This window comes from Notothenia rossii (genome assembly GCF_949606895.1).
Source record: "Notothenia rossii genome assembly, chromosome: 3".
NCBI classification, from domain to species: Eukaryota; Metazoa; Chordata; class Actinopteri; order Perciformes; family Nototheniidae; genus Notothenia; species Notothenia rossii.
In genome coordinates this window covers 8,741,074-8,754,047 of record NC_136901.1, presented here as the reverse complement: position 1 = coordinate 8,754,047, position 12,974 = coordinate 8,741,074, and the positions used below count along the sequence as shown (strand labels likewise).

The 12,974-nt window shown below is 42.3% G+C and overlaps 1 protein-coding gene across 2 annotated transcripts in view; it reads left to right on the top strand.

Annotated features, from left to right (window-relative positions):
* The window catches only part of nlgn4xa (neuroligin 4 X-linked a), a 67,302-nt gene extending 54,932 nt beyond the window's left edge, over positions 1–12,370 (top strand). For both annotated transcript variants that reach the window (XM_079668851.1, XM_079668850.1), the window contains exons 4-6: positions 1,871–2,056; positions 4,497–5,286; positions 10,327–12,370. In XM_079668851.1, coding sequence (XP_079524977.1) covers positions 1,871–2,056; positions 4,497–5,286; positions 10,327–11,215 — 1,865 coding nt within the window. In that variant the 3' untranslated portion in view covers positions 11,216–12,370. The remainder of the gene's footprint in view (positions 1–1,870; positions 2,057–4,496; positions 5,287–10,326) is intronic.
* Positions 12,371–12,974: the final 604 nt, after the last annotated feature.

Genomic DNA, 12,974 nt, shown 5'->3' with positions numbered 1-12,974 from the left:
TGAGCATAGAAATACTATAAACTGCTGCCATCCATGGTATTACTGTGTACACTTGCTAGCTGAGTAGGTATGTCTTTATTTTATATCATATCATATAAACGCCATTTTTATTTACGTCTGGTAGGTCTCTGATCCGTTTTCTCAGACGTTGTTCATAATATATCTCTGGTCTGGGTTTAGTTGTGTATGCAGTCTATTTTCGGGGCTTCTGAAAAGAAGCTTTGACTAATCTGCACACATCCTGGGGAGCGCCTGGTGGGCATGCTCCTTCGCTCGGCTCCTTTGAGGTGAGGAGGAGTCAAAAAGGGTAACGGGAAAGAAATGACTGGGGGAGAGAGCAGCCTGTGGTCATCCTACAGGGTGTGAGAGGCTGCCAGAGGCCGAGTAATCCTCCACCCCTTCCTCTCTATCATCCCCTCCACCCCACCATGACAAACCAGATCGGCTCTCTATCAAAGAGCCACAGGCTGCCTCTCTCTTCTTCCTCCTCTTCTTACTCATTTGTCATCCACACTGCCTGGGCCTCGCTCTGCTCGCGGGGACAGGCTGTCTCTGTCAGGCTTGGCCGCTGAGCTCACAGGCCTGGCATGGCGGAGCCCCGACTCCCCCCCCAGTGGCAGTGCTCAGAAAGCCACTTAATGGGTTTAGGCGCGTTTGCTAATTTGTCAACAAATGTGCGATTCGGAGCCGCTGCCAGGCCGGTCGCTCTGGCACTTGACTGCAAGGGACCTTTCGATTCCTGAGCCATGGGTGAAATGAAATTCAAAGGCTTGCACATCGTCCACTATTTGCATGTTGGCACCTAAGGCAGCAGATCTCCATGCAGAAAGGCTTACAAACAGGCCGAGTGCTAACCCATTATTCTATTGTCCTAATGTAGACGGATTGCCAACGCACGAGCAAAGACAATATATAATAATTACGTCTTGGCATATTTAGCATTGAAGATGATCGTGTTTAAATTCTGTCTGTGGCCCATTTGTTACGTTTAATTTGCAGAAGGCTCAGTAATTACCTTAAACAGCTGATCAAGGAACATTTTTTCCAATTAAGGTCCATTTGTTGGGGGCTATTTTCAGCGGCGGATGAATCCACCTTAGAGTTCTAGCAGCTGGATTCCTGATAACTTTATAATATTTTTCAACTACAATGGAGTTGTGTTGCACAGAGGAGAAGATATACTGTATATAAAGCTGTGATACTTGTTAACTTCTCAAGCAGGCGTTACCTGTTCTCTGTTGAAAAGAGTTGGCTACACACACACAGTTTTTCAAGTCACATGGTTCAGCTGTTTAAAGGAGATAAGTACAACTCAAATGCAACAAAAGAGCTATTATACATAGAGTACAACCTGCTAATTTTCATACAATGAGAAGGCGAGTCTCATTTACTGAGATGAAAGCTTCTTTAATTCATGAATTCAACTGTGAAGGATGCATTTTACAGAGATGCTGGCCTGGAGACTCACATTTGGAACTTCATGAATTGAATAAATAAAATACTACATAAATGAAATGATGGAGAAGAAAAAAAGGAAGGCGCGATTAGAGTCCTGGTATCACCTCGATCCATGGTGACCATCTTCTTAACCATTTGCTTGTTTTCCACTGTTATTTTGTACCCTGTCTTTCCATTGCATTATGTTGGGGGGCTGCAACTTCAACTGTTATCTTAGCAGAGAGTGAGAAAAGCACATTCCCATCTGTCATATTATCATCTGGTATACCAAGTTTGTAAAGTGCGTGATCCAAGGTGAAGATAGCACCTGTTTAATCTCCTTTGGAATGAGCTCTCAGTTTGGATTAATGTGAAATACCTTTCAGTTATAAAGTTTATATCTCTTTTCCCTTTTCTGTTTTCATCAATCCAGGTTTCCTAAGCACAGGAGACCAGGCGGCCAAAGGCAACTACGGCCTGCTGGATCAGATCCAGGCTCTCAGGTGGATCAAAGAAAACATCCAGGCCTTCAAAGGAGATCCGAAGAGAGTGACCATTTTTGGCTCTGGGGCCGGGGCCTCGTGCGTCAGCCTGCTCACCCTCTCACATTACTCAGAAGGTGCGTCTACGAACTCACAGGCATGCAGAACCACACAGAGATACGCTCACACACAAAGGGCAACTTCCTCATGTTGTCTTTGACGCTGTGGATGTGCATCATGCTTTGATACATGGTCACATCCAGAGCGTGCCTTGGTTTTGTTAATTTGAAGGAACACTCACCCTGTGTTACTTTATTAAAGAAAACTGAGGTATGCCTAACCCTAACCCTAACCCTAACCTAACCCTTTATACACTATAGTAGACTACAATCCAAATTGATAGGGTTAGGGTTACTAACTCCAGTGACACTTAGTATTAATGCTCCAAAAGTCCTGAAAGTGATTGTGTCTGGATTGTTTATGCATCTAACTGTAAAAAGATAACTATAACCAAGAACAAAGAACTTACTATAACTGGAAACTGCTTTATTACTTGGTTTGCATTGCAAGGCTTAAGAATAGAGTTACACATATGGCATTGGTTTCATTTCCCCCCAAAATACAAGTAAATGCAGTTTTTTGAAACCTATTATGATTAATCAATTAACAGGATTACATTCGATTGACAGCACTATTAAATATTCATATACACATTTTAATTCATTTGTATTTATCTTTCAAACCACTGGGAGTTACTGATCTTTAAAGCACTTGCTGGGATAGTCAGTTCTCCATCATCATGGGACCATTTACTGCAGACTTGTATTCAGATTTTTTAGCTGTAGAAAAGATGTTTTGCCCGGTATCACCTCGGTGCATTCAGTGTTGACAGGCAGTGAATGAAACATTACTGAGTAAATGTCTTGTGATGCACAATGGAGTCTTTGGGGGATTGGGCACCATCAATCTTCATACATTTTTAAAAAGAGGGGAGATGACATGAGTAGTAGGAATATCCCCGATGGAGACTGGTGGTGGTGCGGTGATGAAGGGAAATGCCTGAAGGTGTGGATAGATGAAATGTAGAGCTTCTGATGGCGCGAGGAACCAGGGGAGGAGGAGTGGAGGTGAATGGAACAAAGGCGTGTATATTGATTTCACATGGAAACACAACTGTATGATTTTATTACGAAACTCGAGGCAAAATGTGGTTTCACTGAAGAACGCCCACGGTTAGCTGATTTAATTGGAAGCCAGAGACGGAGAGATTGAATGAAAAGCATAAATAGTTCCCGAAGCTTCAATAAACACTGTATAACCACAAGCAAAACAAACTTTGTAGAGTGCACTGAATACTTTCAGTAGCATCAGTTATTCAAATATCCCATTCTGCACATTTTCATCAGAATATTCACAACATCATATTTGATCCACACATGCAGAGACAAGCAGTATGTGTCCATTCGAGTGTGTACTCAGTATGAAAGCATTAGAGCAGAAATGGGAATGGGTTCTGGATTATCATACTGTATTTACATCCTCATCTATATGTATTATTAATGGCCATCCAAAATCTCATGAATGAATGGTTTTGTGCAAATTATATAACAAGTGAGATTGGAGCTTCTTGTAAAGTTGCCATAAAGACGAGAGTACCATCATCAGCAAACACACGAAGATCACAAAAAACGCAACTCCTTCTGTAGAGTTTTGAAGTTACCGTTCAGACTTGAACAGATACTTCACATTTGAATAACAATGGCAGCAGTAAAAGCACACTGCTAACCAGGTCTTGTGGGAAATGTCTGCTGTGTGCAAAACATACCTCTCAAGTCGGCCTGGTTGAGTCACCACCACTGTGTGTTTGCATGAGTATTAATAGCACTCTCTGAAACAAAAAAATACACATAACTCTAGTGTTCTTAGTGTATCGTGGCCTACTTGCTGATTGGCATACCATGAAGCCTCCAATATAACCAGGATGTGAACACTGCCTGAGGTCTAAAAACAGAACATCTTTTATATTCCTGTTTGTTCATGAGGGACACAAAGACGTCATTTCAATAATCTGAATTATCGTTGTATTTGTCTTGCGATTAGTTTATGCTGTAATGACAAGAGATAGAGTTTGAGAAGGCTTTGTTTGTTTCTCTCAGTGATTTGGAATGCCCTGATCTAAATCAGGCCATAATATTAATGTGGAAATTAATAAATAATCATTTCATTTAGCATGAAGCAGTCATGTTGCCAGACGGGCGATCACACTAACAAACAGCGAGGCGGGAGATGAAACATGCAAGAGCCTGAGACACCCAGCAGGGAAAAGGGCACTGCTGACACAGTCTGCAGGCTACATCACTAATTAGAAAGTCAGCCATGGCACATTGAATATCTCAAAAACGTACCTGCAAACATTACGTTGACCCTTTTAGATTCTGGTTTGGCCCACAGTCTTGACAACCACTGCTAACAAAACAATGTCTACCCATTGCTAGCTACTCTTACGTCCTTTTAAAAATATACATCCATGCTTTTGTCCATGTGTGAGTGTGTTACTAATACCGGCTCAACTCTCAGATCTGTTCCAGAAAGCTATCATCCAGAGCGGCACAGCGCTGTCCAGCTGGGCGGTCAACTACCAGCCGGCCAAGTACACCCGGGCCCTGGCTGAGAAGGTGGGCTGCAACATGCTGGACACCATCGACCTGGTGGAGTGCCTGCAGAACAAGAACTACAAGGAGCTGATCGAGCAGTACATCACGCCCGCGAAGTACCACATCGCCTTCGGGCCTGTGATCGATGGCGACGTCATCCCGGATGATCCCCAGATCCTGATGGAGCAAGGGGAGTTCCTGAACTACGACATCATGCTAGGGGTCAATCAAGGGGAGGGGTTTAAGTTTGTAGACGGTATCGTGGACAGCGAGGACGGGGTGTCTGCCAATGATTTTGACTTTGCCGTGTCTGACTTTGTTGACCATCTCTACGGCTATCCGGAGGGGAAGGACACTCTGCGCGAGACCATCAAGTTCATGTACACGGACTGGGCGGACAAGGAGAACCCGGAGACCCGGCGCAAGACCCTGGTGGCCCTGTTCACGGACCACCAGTGGGTGGCCCCAGCAGTGGCCACGGCCGACCTCCACGCCCAGTACGGCTCGCCCACCTACTTCTACGCTTTCTACCACCACTGTCAGAGCGACATGAAGCCCAGCTGGGCCGACTCGGCGCACGGCGACGAGGTACCGTACGTGTTTGGAATCCCCATGATCGGACCCACGGATCTCTTCAACTGCAACTTCTCGAAAAACGACGTGATGCTGAGCGCCGTCGTCATGACCTACTGGACTAACTTTGCCAAAACAGGGTGAGTGTCATGTTGTGCCCTCATTTGTTGATCATGCATTCCGGCTGTATTCAAAGTAACCATTTAAGCAAAAACACAAAGATTTAGACATTTTATTGGCTTTGTAATTTCCTATACAGAGGACAACTTTTGATATTCAAATGAGACTTGGGTCGGGGTTTCAAAATAAGCTTTTGTCATTATTTGTGTATTGATGATTAACTCAAAGAGTCAAAAGGATCAAGCGGAGGTTAATAAAACGAATCCTCCCCTGGCGCTGCAGCAACGCTGGATTTGAAAGGATTTGCTCGCTGTTTAAATTTGGATCACGTTTTTGTTTCACACACCTTGAGATTAGGTATCCGGGTGTTTGCAGCCCACTCATACTGAAAATTCACTTTAAGTTGAATAAATAAAGTCTTGATCAGCTTCATAGGCTGCAGCGTTCACTCCATCGCTCTCTGTTTGGCTCCCGTCCCGCTGATGCCTGATCAGCGGGGGATTGGCTGCCTTATAGAAAACCCAGGAAGCTCCTGTTCCTTTTTTAAGTGCTCTGCCAATAAAGCAGTATTTGAAAGTGGCCAATTTACAACAAATCTGCCCAACTCTTGGAGAAGTCTCCCGTTGTGCATCACGGCTGGTGTCAGTGCAACAGAATCGGTCTGTTTGGATGTACACACAATGCAAATCGAATATGAGTGTGAATTTGTATCGGTTGGGTGTAGAAGTGAAATATTTCTATCTTAAAGGATGTTGCGCCTTGTGGAGACATGAAAGACTTCTGAGGCAGATCAAAGAAATAGTAAAAATTATGCTAGGCTCACATTATTATAGGAATCACAAGATAGGTCTGAACACAGAGATAGCAAGTCATCTCGAACAACTTTTGGTCATCAGTCCCTAAACTCCATATGGATTAGGGTTAGAGCTGGTTCACATTATTGTTTTGTGTGTTGTTGTTGATGTTTAGTTGTAATTGGATAATATACGTTTGCGTCATGTTTCATTGGCTTAATTATCACAGCTTCCCACAGCAGCACAGTGGCAGGGCAACATTTATTGATGAAGTCATTGGCAGCACAGGATCACATATTTTAATCCATATCATTGCAGTTTTGTTGCCGAAACCTAACAGCAGTAGCAGTGTTGCATGTTTACCTCCACCAATAAGGTGATCTTTTTGGTCCCATGTCCCTTGACATCCAAAAAAGCTGAATAAAGCTTTTAGGCCAAAGGAGATCTCTTTAGCACTCCAAATTTATTTTCCAAAAAGTGTCAGACATACCCCTCCAGACACATTTGCTTATACAATAAATTGAAATATAACTCAATCCTACCTCTCCAACAACATATTTGGCAGAGTGAACACTGACCCTGCTGTGTTATTGATGTTTACCAGGCATCAGCCAACTTTTCCGTTTTGTAGTTTGGCCAACTTTGAAATAAATACAGTTCATAAATCTTTTCAAACTTTTCTAATCTATTCCGATTGATCGATGGTTTAAATGCTTTGATCCTGCCCTGATTTTATAGGGACAGTTGGGGGCACGGAGGTTGCAATGGTGGGATATTTGAGTTTAGTTTTAAAGGGAGAATTATAACAACTGAAACCCTGCACATGTAATCTGCAGATAAATAATACAAGCCTGCAGCTTAAACAGTCAAAGGATAGCTTGTATATGTGTCGTGGATGTGAAAGTTCTCTGGCACTTCATACGCACATACAACACACACATCTGCAGTAACCAGATGTATTTCTCTTCTATAACAGTAAGTACAACAAATGGTCCCACCGATAACTGTGCTATATGTAGAGCTTAAGAGGATGTTAAAGGCTCATGAACAGTGGGATTAACAACAATAAAAGCATGGCTACGATTATGTGATACTCGCACACACGCACACGCACACGCACATACACACACACACACACACACACACACACACACACACACACACACACACACACACACACACACACACACACACACACACACACACACACACACACACACACACACACACACACACACACACACACACACACACTGGGAGAGCCTCTTGTATCTGCTAAACTATAAGCTAAAACACGGGGATTTCAAAGTGTGTGAATAATTAATAGACAGAATGATGATGCACATCTTGGCATTGAAGATGGTATTAATATGGACTACTACATTTCTGATTTTATGACATACCTACTAGGGACTATTAGTCAAAAAAATCGCCCGTTTTGATTTTTGGCATCTAATTAATGGTTTTATTCATTAAATCATTTCTTATGTAAAAAATCCTCACAAAAGTGAGATGTTTGCACTCATCTTTTTCTCATATGATTGTTTTTTAAGGGTTATGGTAAATACAAGGTTTTTGGATTCTGGGTTAGCCATTAAAGGATATTCCTTTTAGGATCTGAAAACTCGCTATGGCTGTCAGACATGGTATGTCATTTACAGACAATAATGTAGATTAAAATGATTGATAATGCAAGGAAAATAAAAGCCCATAGATTGAAAAGCACTGCCATTTCATGTATGTTTAAACAACACTTCATACAAGCTGATGTTCTTACTGGTGTCAGACAGTACAGCGTATCAATGAATCCATTACAGCTCCTCCAAGGTACATGAAAGCATCTGCTCTGGCACTCTGCTGACACGTAGTGCAACTGTGAATGTTCTGTTTTCATACACCTGTCAGACTGAGAGGAGTGCATATTGAGTAACTCAACCTATGGCAAGTAGTCACTATCATTAACCACAGATTGCTTTATGGAAACATATGCGAGATAAATATGTAATTTGCTGTTCAATGAGCATGGAAGGCCCCGGGCGTTTTCCGAGCAAATTCAGTGGTAGAGTAGTGGCATATTGTTCCAGCATATGTGAGCGCTGAGATGACACATGTTAGCAGTGCCTTGTGTATAGTTCCATATGCAGACACCAGTTGGAGGGCAGACCTTGCCTTATGGCTGAGTCTAGCCTTTTTAATGAGAAAAGCAAATCAGGCTAAGGCACAGGTGGAGCTGTGTGTAAAAGATCCCCTAATGTTGTTACCTTGGCAACAACTGTTCTTCCTGGGGTCTATACTCCCAAAATAGAAAACAGAATGTGAGTGACAATGTTGCCTCTTTTTTTCCTTTGTGCAATGTATCTATGTACAGTAGTTGAGTGGTTTGACTCAAATACTGTACTTATCTACAAAATTACATATTTTACTGTTTGGTACTGATCGTTGCAATTAAGTAAAAGATTCAATAAGGGTGAATTATTGGTTACGTAATTGATGGCTTGGTAGGTAAGGCAGATTTAAACAGGAAGTTCAAGAAGCTCACTTACTTTAGTCCTGAGGGTCTTGAAGGAAGAAATAACACAAGCATCTTGTTGTAAAACACACTGTTGCTCAGTGCATTAGCTGTTAACTGACATTAATTAGGCAGATCATTGGCTCCGACTTTGTTACTCCCCACAGGGAAACAGCAAGCTCAGCACAGCAGGGAGTGGGGAGAGTAATGAAGATGAGGTAGCATAGACTCAGAAACCTGGGTGGATGTTGGCAGGATGTTGGCTTGATGTTGGATGTATTCTAGTTGGACTTTGGCTGCATTTTGGCTAGATGATGGCCTGATTTGGCCTAAATGTTAGTCGGACATTGGCCTGTGATTGGGTCTAAGGCTCATTGAAGCTAGCTGACATACTGACAAACTGGCATAAATGGTGGAATATAGAAGAGGCTGAGCATAATCATCCACTAAGCAGTGGGCCTGTAGAAAAAAAGGGAACAAATATATATATATTGCATAATCGCAAACAGACTACAGGCATCAGCTGTGATGCACGAGTCTTACCTGTGATTGGCTGATTCCTGTGATATTGTTTTACTAAAAAATAATCCATGGTTGGATTTGAACTTCTCACATAAAATCCTTTTCAAACGTAAGGCTTAAAGAGATATTTGAGCCGAGCAGTTCCACATTATTAAAAAGTACAGGATGTACAGCTGGACAAACATCGTGTGAAAGCTGAGAGTAATAATGTGAGCTTTGTATTACTCACTGTACTTGTCACTTTTGAGAGACATTTTCATTTGATCATACACATATAAATTCAAGTGCTCCAGGCAAAGCTGTGTGCAACACTTTTTAGTGTCCCCGTTTCCGAGGTCAAAATGTTTTCCTTTCCCTCCAGTCAACACAAACACACCCACACTGTTTGTTACTCTTACTGAGTTCATCAGTATTCTTTGGTGGCCCTCAAAATGCAATGCATGACTCATGATGAGTTCATCCTCTTTTTTAGATACAAACCTCAAACACACAAACACAAAAATAAACAAACACTCCAGTGTGTTGGATCTAAGGTTTTTGTCTAGCCTTCACTCCCCCTCACATCTCCAAAATTAATGAAACCGCTAGCATAAAGTCACAAGAGAGGCGGCCCTATTCCACACAGCAGACAATAACACCCAGAGTGAGATTGGATATTAAGAAAATGTGACAACAGACCTCAAAATGTTTCATCGGTGAATGAGGGACATAGAAAACATCTTTGTGCATTCAAATTTGTTGCCATTTGTTGCCAAATGCCATTGTTATATTGATGCCAATGATGATGCACGGGAGGGCTAATCCCCATAAGCTATGCTTCAGCCCTCCCGCTTCTATTGATTTTTTTCATTTGTGTGCATGAATTATACGTTTTTGTTTTTGTATGAATTTAGTAGAATAAATAAATAAAAATAAATAAATAAAATAAATTCACCTCAAAACGCATTAGCTTTGACAGCGGGAGCAGAACAAAAAGAAAGGCTTTGAGTTTTAGAGTAATGACTCATCTGAAAGTGTCACAAAGAAATTAGTGCTAAGTGAATCTAATGTTGCATTATTTAAGGATATCATCATGCTGCTTGAAACTGATTTGGAAGTAAAAGTCACATAAATATGGTAATTGTGTGTTAAATTGTGATGAAGGTGAATAAAGTATTTAGCTGTGAGGAACGACTTTCATTTTAAAGAACTCTTTGGTTACATCTCGTTGATTATCATCTCTTCTCCTCTTTCAGGGATCCAAACCAACCAGTTCCACAGGATACAAAGTTCATCCACACAAAACCCAACCGTTTTGAAGAGGTAGCCTGGACCAAGTACAACCCCAAAGACCAGCTCTACCTTCACATTGGTCTCAAACCTCGAGTCCGTGACCACTACCGTGCCACCAAGGTGGCTTTCTGGTTGGAACTAGTCCCGCACCTCCACAACATCAATGAATTCTTTCAATACGTATCCACCACCACCAAAATACCTCCGCAGGACACCACCCCTTACCCTTACACCAAACGATTCCCTGGCAAAAACAACTGGCCGTCCACCACCCGCCATCCGGGGGACCCGTCCGCCAACACCAAACAGACCACAGACCAGCGCAAGAGTGGCGACCTGACGGACGAGTCGGCGGTGGTGATCGAGACCAAGAGGGACTACTCCACCGAGCTCAGCGTCACCATCGCGGTCGGAGCCTCGCTGCTCTTCCTCAACATCCTCGCCTTCGCCGCGCTCTACTACAAGAAAGACAAGCGGCGACACGACTCCAACCGGCGCGTCCCCACCCCGCAGCGAAACTCCGCCCCCACCAACACGCCCTCCACCACCAACGACGTGGCCCACCTGCAGAGCGAGGAGCTCATGTCCCTGCAGATGAAGCAGCAGCAGCTGGAGCTCGAGCACCACCACGAGTGCGAGTCGATGCAGACCCACGAGCACCTCAACTGCCCCCCCGACTACACCCTCACCCTGCGCCGCTCCCCCGACGACATACCCCTGATGACGCCCAGCACCATCACCATGATCCCAAACTCGCTGGCTGGCATGCAGCCTCTGCACAACTTCAATCCTTTTGGTGGCAGCCAGAACAGTACCAACCTGCCCCACGGCCACTCCACCACGCGGGTATAGCTCCACCAGACGGAGGGTGTTGGAGACCCTGTGGATCGGCCACTGACCTCGCCGGGCTAATATGAGTGGCTGCCAGTGTGAAGCACAGACTTAGCAGATGTTATTTTGCTACCATGCCTTCTCGAAAAGCATATACAGTATTAATTGATCATGAACTCATAAAGTGAATGTTACTACAGTAATAACTACTTGGAGCTCAGCTTCATGGAAGGTTTTCGAGGAGTTTTACCAAAAGAAAAGGCAACCAGGGGATGACTATTAATATTCTTACAGGAAAAAGTGAACAGTTTCAGTTTGCCAGGGGCTTTTGTGCCATAAACAGGAAGACCGCTGTTGAAAAGCATCAATTGAGACATCATCTTTTCATGATCCTTCGTGACACCTGACTTGGGCACAGAATTCTACACCCCAGCCTGAAATGTATTTATGAAAACTTTGTAAAAAAAGAAAGAAAGACAGAAAAAGGTATATAGTTGTGCGTTGAAATTTAAAAATCTAAAAAACGCAAAAAAAATATGTTAAAAGAGCTTCTTAACTATTTATTTTGGCTGAGATCTTTTGGGTTTTTCAAGCTTGTGCTTTCTGTTAGGGTGCGTGTAAATATATTGGAACATTCATCATTCTTTTTACGATCACAACCCATTGTTTTTTTTTCACAGAACGACCAAAATGCGAACACAATCCCATCCTCGGAGAGTTGCACAGTGTGCCGGTCATCACATGCAATACTGTTTCCTGCTTTCGCTTCGTTTCCATTCTTTACACATTGCATGTCCAGGAAGAGCTTTAATCTCCATTCTCAGACACGTTCCCCGTCTGAGAATGAGGACTGACTTAATCCCATCACCTGCTGTCATCTTGTTTTGTTTCCAATAGTTTTCTTTGTGGGCTTTTTTCTGTCTTGCAATCTCAGCACTGCCTGAGCTTACGATGTGACCAGCAATGTATTATTTAGAACTAAAAAAGGCAGTGTTTTTTTGTATCAATATTAGTTGGATATGTTTGTAAAGAAATATATGTTAGATATTTCAAAATGTCATATGCTAGCAATATGTAAAGTATTGTGCCAGGCTTGTGATTCTTTTGGGTTACAAAAGCAAGTGAATGAGTGTAAATATTAAAGATATTAGTATCATGAAATTACAACAAAAGTAACCATTAAATCTCTTTCCGTTTTTGCATCCTACTACAAAAACATGGAAGTACATCCAGAAGATTTTAAGCTACATTTGTAAATTCTATAAAAGATATATTCTTGCCATTTGGTCCCTAATCCAGTCAAGATAACAAAGGTTTTAATGTAGAGTTTCAAAATTCTTAGTTTGTCTAATTTCTGTTTGCGGTTTTTGCCTTAAGTGATAATAGAGATATTTCTGGCTGGACACCTGTATAAACTTTTTCTGCAACATTTTTAATAAAATATCACAGTATTTTCTAAAAAAAGAGAAAAAAAAACATGGATTTGATTGGTTGGTTGTGTGTATTGTGTTTGAAAATGTGATTTAATATCCGCCTGTCAGTCGATAATGCAGGATACATCAACCCTAACCCTAACCCTAACCCTAGCCCTAACCCTAGCCCTAGCCCTAGCCAAGCGGCATGGATATGTCTTGTGTTCTTCTCATGTCTCTCGGGAGATACTTTGGTTTCCTGAAATAATTAGAGTGATTTCCAACATAATACTTTTTTTTCTAATAAAACAAAATGTTCTTGAAGAAACGGAAATGTAGGTATCTAGGGATACAGTACCAAGAAAAGG